This window comes from Labrus bergylta, chromosome 17 (assembly GCF_963930695.1).
Source record: "Labrus bergylta chromosome 17, fLabBer1.1, whole genome shotgun sequence".
Taxonomy (NCBI): Eukaryota; Metazoa; Chordata; class Actinopteri; order Labriformes; family Labridae; genus Labrus; species Labrus bergylta.
The window spans coordinates 6,572,223-6,586,038 of record NC_089211.1 but is presented as its reverse complement, the minus strand read 5'-3'; the positions used below and the strand labels follow the sequence as shown (position 1 = coordinate 6,586,038).

The 13,816-nt window shown below is 42.7% G+C and overlaps 1 protein-coding gene across 1 annotated transcript in view; it reads left to right on the top strand.

Annotated features, from left to right (window-relative positions):
* Window positions 1–13,816, top strand: part of dcc (DCC netrin 1 receptor) — a 241,892-nt gene that overhangs the window by 161,404 nt on the left and 66,672 nt on the right. Inside the window, exons 13-16 of the mRNA XM_065965456.1 lie at window positions 2,118–2,259; window positions 4,322–4,432; window positions 6,616–6,810; window positions 9,226–9,321. Coding sequence (XP_065821528.1) covers window positions 2,118–2,259; window positions 4,322–4,432; window positions 6,616–6,810; window positions 9,226–9,321 — 544 coding nt within the window. The remainder of the gene's footprint in view (window positions 1–2,117; window positions 2,260–4,321; window positions 4,433–6,615; window positions 6,811–9,225; window positions 9,322–13,816) is intronic.

The following is a 13,816-nucleotide window of genomic DNA, read 5'->3' as shown; positions in this document are numbered from 1 at the left end:
GTGTGTGTGTGTGTGTGTGTGTGTGTGTGTGTGTGTGTGTGTGTGTGTGTGTGTGTGTGTGTGTGTGTGTGTGTGTGTGTCTGTGTGTGTCTGTGTGTGTGTGTCTGTGTGTGCTAATGTGACACCAGCAACAGATGTGTGACAGTGTGTGATACAATCTGTGCGCGTGTAGGTGGCTGCCTGTGCAGAGCTGTGCCTGTTTGGTGTTGCATGATAATTCACTTCAATTTGTGCTCTTATTTAACACTGATACAGAAAATACTGGTTTCTGATTGGCTGCCAGGTGTCTTTTTTTCACACCTTCTTTTGGGACACACACATTTAACTGCACTATTTTGAATTAGTGCTCAAAGTAGATTAAGCTGACTGCAAAAGAAACATGCAAGGTGCTGACCACCTAAGCCAATCATGTGCTCGTTCATCTTTTTCCTTGTTTGACTGTTGCACTTTCATAAAGAAAGGCTCGGCACTGTTGTTGTTAGTGAATCGTATTCAAACTATTTTCTACAGCGGATTAATCCACGAGTACTTCAGGCAGCAGCGTGGTGTGTGTAGACATGTCATAACAATGCATATGAGTGCAGTGGATTCAGAGAGCGAAGACTTTAAAAGTCAACCTGCATACTTTTCATGAAATAAATATCATTACATTCCTCTTTTGCACCATCAGTATGCGTCCTTCAGGCGACTTAAAGGTCATAACATTTGTGTTTAACAGGCGTTTTAACAACATGATGTAGAGGATACTTACAGAGCTAGACCCCTTTGTTTGGATAAGATTGCTCTCTTTAAAGCCACCAGACTCCACTGAAGAAAACGGCAACTCTGACTCAGAGCACACAGGCTGTTTTGCTCGACCTCTCTCCTGATCCTTAGTTTCTGTTTGTGTATTTGTTCGGTCATTTAAATAGTTTCTCTAGGATCCAAAACTTGATTTCACACAATGACATAAAAAAAACGAACCAACTGAGACGGAGAAAGAGCAGCAACTCCTGTGTTCTGCAACATTAAATCACTGTTCTTGTCCATGTAGTCTGGTGACGCTTAAGAAAAGTGATACAGCACCTTACATGGCTATTGTAGAAGACGAGAAAATCACGATACAAGCTCAAGTCCCTTTACTATTTAAAGGCTGAAGCAGTCTACTGCGGAAACTTTCTGTACCTACAGATCATAAAAACCTTAAAAATGATAAAGTAGATCAGGCCCCGTTTTAAAAACCAAAGAATCACCATTTAACACCCGTGCTCACTCGCTTCTTCTGTTCATGTTCTCTGCTTTTTTTTGGCACACTGATGCATCTTTCTGTCCATCAGAGGAATGATGTGGAACCACATGTTGGAAAGGTTTATTACATTACCTGTTTGCATGCATCAGTGCACAAAGAGAGAGAGAGAGAGCAAACAAGAGAGAGAGGGATGCATCAGATCACTTTACATTTCTAATTCATTAATCTTCATTTATTAATTTCCATAAAACACACACACACACACACACAGGGTCACTGAGTATTTCTGCAGAATGGTTGATGGCAGCTGCCTCACATAGTAGAGCACATTGGGGGCCGAGCAAACATCTGCTACGTGTGTGTGTGTGTGTGTGTGTGTGTGTGTGTTTGTCAGAGGTGGGTTGTTAACATGCAAATAAAGCAATTAAAATTCATGCAACATACACCCAATCAAGCAAACACTCGCACACACAGATGCAAACTCATACAAGTATAGATAAAAATAAATGTGATGCACAAACCGTCAGGGAAATTGAAACTCCTGCAGCATTTCACTAGAATGATTCGATGAAAAAACACAGACAGCAACCTGTTATCTAACTCATCTGAACAGAAATAGAAAGTGGACAAAGAGCAGGTGAGCCTCTGCAGACTGTAGATTTATAGTCATGCTGTACACCAAAAATGAGACACAGTGAACGTTAAAGTGCTCTTATGAAAGTAGGTGGCTGTCGCTATGGGGATTGAAAACCCAGTTTAATGAAGGACACGGTTCCTCATTCAGCCTTCCTATTGGTTACAGAGCAATGTTTCATATTGCCCTCATGAGAAAAGATGATTTGTGTCATTTCACTTATTCGTTTTCTTTGTTTTGTTCTTTGTCTTTCAGAGCATCAAGGTGTCATGGCAGCCGCCTCCGCCCAGCTCCCAAAACGGTCTCATCACCGCCTACAAGATCAAGTACAGGAAGACCGGTCGTCGTGGAGACCAAGAGGCCATCGAACCCAACAACTTCTGGTACCTGTTTACAGGTGAGACTTTGTAGGTTGACTGTGATTTAGTCCTGCGGCGGGGGGGCAGGAGGTTTGTGTCAGCAGACCTGAGAGTGCGGGCGGGAGTGTACTGGTGAAGGGGGGGGGGGGGGGGGGGGGGGTCAGCCAGGTTGTGGAGTGCTTTTTAGGTGAAAATGTTTGAAGCGGGTACACTGAGGATGGGGAGACAGTTATGATGTGGTCACCTACTTGCCATACCTTTAAGCTAGCTGCAAGTCGCAATGACTCAAAAAACAAAACAATGTTCCCATGTCATCCAAGTCAATAAATAAATAAAATGATAGACAAGACAGTGACATATAATTGTACTTAAATAACCATGTTCCATTTAGGAGGCTCCTGAAGCTCTTGGTATGCTATTAAAAAAAATCTGAATAGTGCAAAAATTAGGGACTATTTTCAGCGGCGGATTACAGTACATGATGTGCTCTGTGGAGGATCTGCTGGTAGAACATCAGCGGAGCTCTGAGGCACAGAGAAATCAGATTTAATGCACAGAGATTCTTGTTATAAGAGTATTTACTGCTGGCATCAAATGCTTTCTTCCAAATGAGGTTGGTAAAATGTGAGTTAAGCAAACAATACAAAAGGACAGAAAGAAAGAAAGAAAGAAAGAAAGAAAGAAATCTGCATTAAATTGAACCAGACTGTAATTTCATTTTCAGGGATTTAAGGAAAACACAGACGACTGTTTTCACCAAACATCACTGCAGGCTGACAGTCGTCTGACATGAACGTTCAAATAGAGAAAAACAGGATGCAAATCCCCACAATGTGTGTGTGTGTGTGAGAGAGATAGTGTGTGTGTGTGTGTGTGTGTGTGTGTGTGTGTGTGTGTGTGTGTGTGTGTGAGAGATAGTGTGTGTGTGTGTGTGTGTGTGTGAGAGAGAGAGTGTGTGTGTGTGTGTGTATATATAACACATTGGACTTCAGTCTGTTTGTTTTTATGCATGTATCTCTATGTGTCAATGTTGGTTTTAACATTTGCATGAGTTTGCATATGCATGTGTGTGTGTGTGTGTGTGTGTGTGTGTGTGTGTGTGTGTGTGTGTGTGTGTGTGTGTGTGTGTGTGTGTGTGTGCATTCAAACTGCCACCAGCTATTATTTCAATTTGGCTTTTGCAGGATTTGAAAGGAACTGATCTGTCTTTTCATTATTTTCCTCTGATGGTTATCTTCATCCGTCCGTCTGCGCAGGAATTCATTCCCTGGTGGCAGGTGTTTGTGTTTGTCTGTACGTGTGTGTGTGCGCGCGTGTGTGTTTGTGTTTGTGTGTTTGTGCGTGTGTGTTTGTGTTTGTGTGTTTGTGTGTGTGGGTGTGTGTGTGTGTTGTATCTGATCTGTCCCGCTGCAGCCTGCCTGTCAGCAATAATCAGTCCCTTCATACAGAGAGAGAGAGTAAGGAAGTGATTTTCATTAACTGGGATAAAACAGTGCAGAGCTTAAAGGACTACACATAAACCTTTAATAATACTTTAATTTGACTCTTCAGTTTAACTTCTCCGCAGACTCGGAGCTGTCAGAGGATAATAACACCTCCAGTGTGAGGAAAATTCAATCTGACGGTTTAAACTCGTCTATTTGCTCTCTAGCTCAATCATAGAACAAATCTCTGATTAATGAGTCATGAGTTCAAATGGAAAAACTTTCTGAGAGAATGTGGCTGCATCCGGCTTTGCACTTCCAGCACCAAGTTAGAAAAACACAAATGATTATTAAAACTTACTCTGAGGGGCTTCTGAATGAATAACCCATGCCTCTGTGTAAAGCAAACAACACCATCAGAAACCTTGTGAAGTATCTATGCAGTCATCCTTATCATCTGTGGATGTGTCACATTATGGCTGTGGCTCAGTGGTAGAATCGGCTGTCTTTCAACCGGCAGGTCTGGGGGTTTGAGCCCAAGCTCCTGCAGTGGGAGGGGGGGGGGTGCATTATGTGTGTGTAGACATGTCGAGATGATTGCAGTAAAAGCACAGTTGGTTATAATGGCTCTCTCTCTCTCTCTCTCTCTCTCTCTCTCTCTCTCTCTCTCTCTCAGGTCTAGAGAAGGGCAGTCAGTACAGTTTCCAGGTATCAGCCATGACAGCGAATGGAACAGGTCCAGCCAGTGAGTGGTTCAACGCTGAGACTCCGGAGAACGACCTGGACGGTAAGAAGTGACACAAAGTGTGTGTGTGAGTGTGTCAAAATGTGTGTGTGAGAGAGAGAGAGACTGAGAGATAGCAGTGATTTGTACAACAGCATGTAAATACCTCCTCTCTCCCAACACTCACATAAATATTTAACCAGTCGAGCGCTGAGATGGATAGATGGAGGGAAGATTCGCCTCAGGGGAGACATGGGGGGGGGGAGAGAGAAGGTCGGGAAGAGGAGGGGGAGGTGGAAGAGAGAGGAAGGAGAAAAAAAGGAAAAAGATATATATCTGACGGGATAAAAATGTGTTGCTGCATTTTGAAATAAGCAGAGGATGATCAAAACAGACGACTTATAAGAGACATGGGGGAGACTTAAATAACTGAAATTAATGAAGAAATGTGAAAATAAGGGGCTGAATATTCTTCATACCGAATGAATCTTACTGATTTACGGTGCCATAGTCAAGAGAAACTGAAGACTTTTACATTATTTTGAGGCTCAGAGAAGGAGAGGTTTAATATTTAACAGTCTGACTCAGCCTGGGAAAAAAAGCTGAATGCAGTTGTTGCTCAAAGACCGTCGTTTGGCCTTAGATTCAAGGCGGCTTGACTTCTGCAAATTTGGGGAAATGTTGCCTACAGCACTACTCTAGTAAAAAAGTAAAGTGACTGACTGATGTTCTGCAACAGCCAAACGACTTAGATTTATAAAAAGGTGAAGCAAAAAGCTAAAACAACTGACTCAACTGCAAACCTAAACAAAAAGATGATGCATCATCGAACTTAAACATATTCAGACAACAACTGCAGAGATGGTGAGACAAATACTGCAAATCTAAATTCAACAGTAGAGCTGCAGGCAGTGGAGTCTGAAAGAAAGGAAGGAGGAAAAGAAGGACGGCAGGATGAAGGAAGGAATGATGGATGGCAAGATGAAGTATGGAAGCAAGAAGGAAAGGAAGGAATGCAGGATGAAGGAAGAAAGAAAGGAAGGAAGGCAGGATGAAGGAAGGAAAGCAGGATGAAGGAAGGAAGGAAGGAAAGCATGATGAAGTAAGTAAGGAAGGAAGGAAGAAAAGGAAGGACAGAAGGCAGGATGAAGGAAGGAAAGCAGCATGAAGGAAGGCAGGATGAAGGAAGGAAAGCAGGATTAAGTAAGGAAGGAAGGAAAGATGGCAGGATGAAGGAAGGAAGGAAGGAAAGAAAGGAAGAATGGAAGGAAGGCAGGATGAAGGAAAAAAGGAAGGAAGGATGACAGGAAGGAAGGCAGGATGAAGGAAGGAAAGCAGCATGAAGGAAGGCAGGATGAAGGAAGGAAAGCAGGATTAAGTAAGGAAGGAAGGATGGCAGGATGCAGGAAGGAAGGAGGGCAAGATGAAGTAAAGAAGGACGGTAGGATGACAGGAAGGAAGGCAGGATGAAGGAAGGAAGAAAGGATGGCAGGAAGGAAGGCAGGATGAAGTAAGGAAGGAGGGCAGGATGGATGAAGGAAGGAACAAACATTTGGACACCTCTTTGATTTCGTCTCTTAATCATTTGGAGCAGTCTAATTAGAAAAGCTGACATCAGACGGGAGCTCGGCTGACATCAGGCGGGAGCTCGGCTGACATCAGGCGGGAGCTCGGCTGACATCAGACGGGAGCTCGGCTGACATCAGGCGGGAGCTCGGCTGACCTCAGACGGGAGCTCGGCTGACCTCAGGCGGGAGCTCGGCTGACCTCAGGCGGGAGCTCGGCTGACCTCAGACGGGAGCTCGGCTGACCTCAGGCGGGAGCTCGGCTGACCTCAGGCGGGAGCTCGGGTGGAGGATGTCCTGGTCAGCAGGAAGCTGCTGAGATAAAGAGCAAACACATCCATGCTAACTGTGTTTCCAGGCTGCAGCAGAGGGACACACAAATCTCATTTTAATGGATTATCACTCAATAAAGTGATATGAAGCGTCTCCCCCTGAGGACAGAGAGAACCCTAATCTGATCTAATCTGATGCTGCGGAATAACACACAAAGTGTCAGGTCTTATTAGGGCTTAATACACAGCTAATAGGGTTAGCATCTGTTAGCCCAATTGCTTTAAGTACCTGCTACTGCTGCTGCTAACAGGGTTAGCTTTAAACGGCCTGTGCTGGAGGTTAGGAATCAAACTACCTCCTGCTATCTTCTTTGTTGGTGTGACGTTTCATTATTTGTGTCTTTTACAGAGAGTCAGGTACCCGACCAGCCGAGCTCTCTGCACGTCAGGCCGCTGCCCAACAGCATCATCATGTCCTGGACTCCGCCCCTCAGCCCCAACATCCTAGTCCGAGGGTACATCATCGGCTACGGAGTGGGAAGTCCTTACGCCGAGACGGTCCGAGTGGACAGCAAGCAGAGATATTACTCCATCGAAAACCTCGGTAAGGATTTGCTCAGAGATTGTCGACCTCTAGTCTTCTGCTAAGCTAGGTTGCAAAGTGCTAACTGAGTGCCAATAAAGAGGAAAACCATAGACAAGAACGATTCCCATTAACGTGTAACAGGATTATTGTTAAACCTGAATTTATAAAACATCAAAAAATAATTCATTGAGTATTTTACTGGCCAACAGGTCTGCTGTGCTTGTACACTTCTGAGCATTTTCAAACTAAGTGGTGATTACACATTTTTCTGACTCACTTTTTTATTTCACATGTTGGATACACACTTGTCCACCCTTGTCACAAGCATTGTGCAGGATATTTATGGATGGTGAAATAGAGAATGGAGCTCACCACTTATTTGAATGTCACATAAGTGTCTTAAGATAACGGTCATTCTGTGCCAATTCATCTGCAATATGAAGCTATGAGTAAACCAAAGAGCGCTAACATTAGCACGCTAACACAACAATGCAGACCACAGGCAATTGCATTGCAAGCAAAGGACAATTTTATCCGCCGTTTATGCTAAAAGCCTTCAAGTGAAAGCGAGTGGAGGGGGGTTGGAGGTGCTTACTTTGACCTTATAGGCCAAACTAAGCAAGTCATATGAAGATCATAATGTTAAACCTATTAGCTATAGACGATGGTCATGTAGAATGATCCCTTAATAATGACTAATAAGCAGCTAGTATGCTACTTATTAGCATGCTAATGAGGAATTAGTTATTGTTGAATATTGTGACCTCAATTTAAAGTGTACCCATGAGATGTTCATGTATTTTATCAGCTTCTGGTGCCTCTAAAAGCAGAAGGTGACGTGATGTCAGCGACCTCTTGAGTCAAAGTTTTCTGCTTTAGGGAGCGACGGAGATGAGCAGAGGATTAATTGCACTTTTTTTTTTCCGTCAGAATCCAAAACATTTTCTCTTTTCACAAAAAGTAATTAATCAGTCGATGAATTCACGTCTCCAACATGCTTATCAAATCCAATATTTGAAATTTTCATCCTCCATAACTGCAGCTGCGTCTGCTGCCAACGAAGTGCCAATATTGACGCTGCAGCGCTCCCCTGTTGCATTAATTCATTATGATGATGAAATCCCCCCCATTTAATTACAATCAATAATTTAAAGGGAATTTAATAAGAAAGCTGCTTGAGGTGGAAATCTAATTGTGAAAGGTTGAAAAGGAGAAAACATCCTCCCCAGCGTGCGAAACAAGCAATTTGCATGCCAAAGAAGACAATAACAAATTGCTTGATTTTTATTTTTTATAAATCCGCAGATGGAATTTCCCGTCTCAGGTCTCATAATGGAAGAGTAATGAAAAAATAAAATCCAGACGGTGTGTTGCATGCACACATGGGAGCGAGTGCACATATGTACATGGCATTTATAATTCATGGTGATCATTAATTCACATGCTGAAGCGTCTGGGGAGCAGAGCGAGCGTGTTTGTTTAACTGATATGAAGGTTTGACGCCGCATACGGAGAACATGCAGCATCATGGCATCAGAGCGCCGAGTGGCCGCAGGGTCACACCGCTGCATGAATATCTTTTAATATGATCAAATTCAATTATATCCTTGTGCCTTTGTTTATTTATTTTGAATTGCTGGAATGTGAAAAGAACCTTCTTTGAACATAAAAAAATATATCTCTGGTGTAGCGGTGTCGTCAAAACAATGGATCAGTCAGAATCATTATTATTAAATGAAAAAAATATATATATTTTTATTATTTTTCTAAATATTTTTTATATATTTTTTATTTTGCTAATGTGTCCGAGTATAATGCATGAAGTGCCCCAACACTGATGAAGGCCTTCCATCTTACCCAGATAAAGGAAAGTTGAAGCACATTTAGTGTGCTGCCTTTTCAGTTTCTTTTTTAGTCTTGTTGCAGTCGTGCACTTGAAACTGTATTGACTGTTGAGCGTGCTCCTTTTTTGCTGTTGTTTCAGTATAAAGTAAAAAAAACTGGGGCGCTGGTGGCGCACTGTACGGAGGAATAGTCCTCCAAGAGGGCGGCCCAGGTTCAAATCCAAAGCGCTGTTAGTGTTGTGGTTAGTACTCACGCCCCATGTGCAGAGGCTGTAGTCTTCAAAGAAGGCGGTCCGGGTTATAATCCCCACTCACTCTCTCCCTGATTTCTGACTCTATCCATTTTTTTTGTTATCTCTGCAATAAGCCCAAAAATAAACCTTTAAAGAAAATGATCACCATAACAACAATCTAAGCTTCTGCAAAACTTTCAGCTGTCGTTCAAGAAGGAGAAAGAAAACCGTGTACGATTATTATCTCAGCAGCTACCTCTTAGCATGGTAATGCTCTGTTTTGTACTTGATGATGAATGACTCGCGTTGCCTCCCTCTCTATAAATATATCTCTGTCTTTTTCCCTTCTCTCACAGAGCCGAGCTCGCACTACGTGATTTCCCTGAAGGCGTTCAATAACGCTGGAGAGGGAGTTCCTCTGTATGAGAGCGCCGTCACTCGATCTCTGACAGGTACAGTCACACACGTCTCACTGATTAGGATCCCTGCAGTTACTTACAGTGTGGATGTGATCAAACACGGTTAATGTAGCAGAGGTGTCGTATCAGTCTGGAGGGAATGTACGCTCATTTGGCCGCAGCGATATTAATAACAGTGATGTAATTTAATTTCTAGTGTCAATGCTGGTTCTGTATTCTTTATAACAGCGTAGCACCAGCATGAAGAGCAGAAGGTCTACTTCAGGTGATCATAGTTAAGAAGAGAAACAATAATTACCTGAAGAAGACCACATGGTGGAAACGCTGTGATAGAATAAAAACTTTTTGTGTGCAGTCTTTTCTCTCAGCCTATTAAGTTGCAGATAAAATGTAACGCAGTCACAGAGTGCTAGCTGTGCCACCCGCCATCTTTGGGGCACTTGGTCATGATACTATCCTGGACCTCGTATTAAAGCATTTGTTCCCAGCCTGATGTCTGGGCCTTCCTGTAGGGGGATGGGGACCAAAGATCTCAGGCTGGGCACGAGGTCTGCTCTGAGGCTGTCGAAATTCAATATGAGATAAAATCACAATAACACACTCACTGGATAGTTTATACAAAAGAACAACCGTGGCCCATTCTGTTTGAATTTGATCAAAAACCTTCTCACATCCTTTTCCAAAGACAGGAGGAGGAGAGCAATGTGTCCCTCAAAAACACTGTTTTGCAACTTGCACACAAACATTGATTGGGTACAAAGACATTAATCAGGAAAACCGTTTGTCAAAATGGGCGGGACATCTTAAACAGGAAGTGGCTACAAGCCTGCAACCAATCATCGTCATGACGTCAGCTCTGAATCAACAAATCGACAAACAGATAAACATCAGCTTCCTGGTTGAGCACATACATCAAAAAACGTCCGAAAGCCTAACGAGGCAATCATTTTATCTCAGAGGACACAGAAGGTCCCAAAAAGTGAATAATGAGCCCAACACTAAATCAGAAACATTCAAAATGGACAAGTAGACGTATATCATTTTTTTATCCTTAGTCACCAAAATGCACAGAATTGACAAACACTGACTTCATAAAGATGATTGGTTGCAGGCTTGAAGCCACTTCCTGTTTAAGATGTCCTGCCCATTTTGACAAAGGGTTTGCCTGATGAAGGTCTAGTACCAAAACGATGGCAACAAAATGTTTACAAGATAGAGACAGTGTGCGGTAGTTTACCTTTAAGGGATTTAATCAGTGAAAACTATTTAAATTCATTTTGACTTTGACACTAAAGCTGTTGTTTTTTTCAAAGGCTGCATAAGCTTTTCTAAGATCCATGTAGAGGGAGGGGGTGGGGGCTCCAATGACAGAAAGATTGGGGACCTTTTTTTCTGCAGGAGAAAATGAACAGTGGAGTCCTGTTGTAATGTCTTTTCTCATGAATGTAGGACCCACTCAGAGAGGATAAAGATAAAACGTTCTGCTTTTGTCAGCTGCAGCGAGGGATTATCCCCTGAAGCCATCCGAGGGGTAGACACAGAAACCCTGTTAGAAATCACAGCAGGGATATCCTATATTTGATTTCTTCTGTCAATATTCAACAGATCCAATCAACGTCTTTAATATTTACAAGCTGTGGGAAAAGCCCACGATGGAAACCTCTGGTTTGAACTTGTATTCTTAATTCTGGAGGAAATTGTTTAAAGTGATACTCTGACGTTTCGAGCTCGATCTCAATGAAACAGCACGGCGTCCTGAAATATTCATCACTCCCAGCCTGACTCTGTGTGTTTGACATGTAGTAAACTGGTAGCTGTGTTTGCGCAGTAATTAGACGTTTCAGTAAACTTCTGGGTGGGGGGGGGAGACTCTTCCTGCAGACTATGAGTCGTGGAAGTGAGATAAATGAAACACATCCAACTCCCAGCCAAGTTTCATCTTATGAATTAAACAGCCAGCCCTCCACCGCTCACCCGGCTGCCTGCAGCTGGCATAAATCCTTTATTACTCAAATAAAAGTGCCACATTTCTGAGACTTTCACCCCCTCATGATGTGATGATACAGCAGAGACCACTCAGCTCTCCTGCGGACTCTTAACCTTCATTACACGTACATGTTTCATGGAGAAACTTTAATATATATATATATATATTAACTCATGCTCTTTGTCTTTGATTGTGATTTATTTTAAAAGAGGAACAATACAGTGATGAGGAAGAGAGGGGGTGAATGAGGTTCACTGAGGGAGGGGCAGAAGAGGCAGAGAGAGACATTTGATGGACTTTAATAAAAGCTCATGGAAGGAGGAGGGAGGCAGAGGAAGGAAAATAAATTAACAAGAAGGAGAGAAAAGAGATGAGCGAGGAGACAAAGTGGGCATGATGATGGAGAGGAGAATATAAGAGAGGGCGAGGGATGTAGAGAGGAGGAAAGAATGAAAGTTTGGTGCCAAAGGACGGAGACACAGACAAAATACAACCTGCAGGGAAAACATCTGGATTGCTTAGATGTGTGTCCTAAGTTCTGAATGTGGAGGTATAAAGATTTGTAGACACATCTGGAAGTCTCCAGATACAGACATTAGGAGGAGTTTAAAAACATCCAGGGTCTGTAGGAATATGTAACATCTGGAGTTCTAGAAACGTGTCAGGTTTTATTTCAGGCAATAATAAGGGCGTTTTCACACCTCTAGATCGTTTGCTCTGGTCTGAATCGTGGACCAATTTGTTCAATTGCTGCAAGTTTGGTCTGTGTTCACACGGACAAGCGGTCCAAAATGTGCAATGTGTCAGGAAAATGCTCTCTGATTGGTCGGCATATCCTGCAGGAAAAATCCCAGAACAGACGGTTTCTTCCTGCAGTTAGGTCGGGCGAGGTCAGTTCATGTTCTCACTACAAACAAACCTCACCAGAGTTTTAAAAAAAGGGAGACAGAGATCCATCTTTTCAAGCAGACTCACCCCATTTGTTTGGTCCGCATCAGCTTTCACACAAGCCCAAATGGTCTTGAGTTTGTTTTAAGTGAACCAAACAGGTGAGACACGTCCAGAGGTAAAGATTTGTAGATTAACGTGGAGATCTTTAGACAAGAATTAGACACACTTCTCTATCCACTGTCCTACCAGAATAAAGGAATAAAATCCAAAATAAATGTAGAACAATGCCTCCCTTTTCTCTGATTCATAAAACTACTCATACATCCGAATCATCCTAAAATGATGACCTCATGCCTTCTGACAAGCGAATATCAGTGTCCAGTTTTTTTAAGAAAAAGGCTGAAATATTTAGGAATCAAATTTAAACATTTAAACATGAAGAAGTTATGGACATATTTGGAAGCCTAAGCACTGCCATTACCAACAAAATGATTTAAAAAAAGAAGAAAAAAACACAGCCATTGAGAAGATTATAGGCAGCGTGCAGCTCTGCACAGAAGTGCAAATAGCTTAGCACCACATTACAGTGTGCATATTCTGCACTCCAGGGGATTGTAAAAGGCTTTCATACAGAACTATCGTCACCTGAGGGCTTTCAATGTGAGCATTAAACGGCATTAAACGGAGGCAGCATAATTATTAAACTTATTCTGATGCATAGCTGTAAATGCCAAGAGAAACAACATGAATGCTTGTTACAAAAAGGTTTCTACGCTATCATCATAGTAAAGGATTATTTTTTTACATCCTTGCACAAATAATACCAGGAAAAAACTTTGAACAGAATATCACATGGAAGCAAATTTTACAATACGACCACAATCTGTCTGAGCGGTGTGAGTGCTGATTAGAGTCTAAACCTGAGTATTCATGAACATGCAACATCAGTGACACCGGGTACCCTGGGAAGTCGGATGTGGACCGATGTTTTAAAATGAAACATGTAAACACTCTACATGTAGATTCGACACCTGTTGTGTTACAGACGTTAATGACACACCTGGAGCTCTGCATAGATATCTGAAAATATGTGGAGTTGTGTTGTGAGAGAGAGTTTCAGACTGACAGTCAGGAGTTGATACGACAAGACCCTGAGGGCTGAAACAGAAACTAAACCTCTTCCTACTCTGACAAGGTCATCAAGAGTGACTCACACACACACACACACACATACACACACACACACACACACACACACACACACACTTTCTGTCTTGTCATGCTGGCTCGGGTCACTTTATTGCGGCAGGCTGCTGGAGAGTTTTTTTTACGAGAGCTTTAAAAAAGGCCTCGTTAACGGTCGGATCCTCGTTAATATACTGCCTCGTCCTCGCCTCGCCTCGCCGCCCGCACAGCACAGAACTGATCCTCAACCAACCACCACGCTGTCATTTAATCAACCAAGGGAGACAGAGAGGGGGGAAAAGGAAGAGCAATACCAAATGATGGAGAGAGAGAGAGAGAGCAAAAGGTGGAAGTGATGCAGAGAAAAGGTTATAGAAAGAGGAATAAAGGAAACAGAGAGGAAAAGGAGATGTGTGATATAAGGGGGATTAAGGATGAAGGGATCAAGGGAGTGAGGTAAGGGAG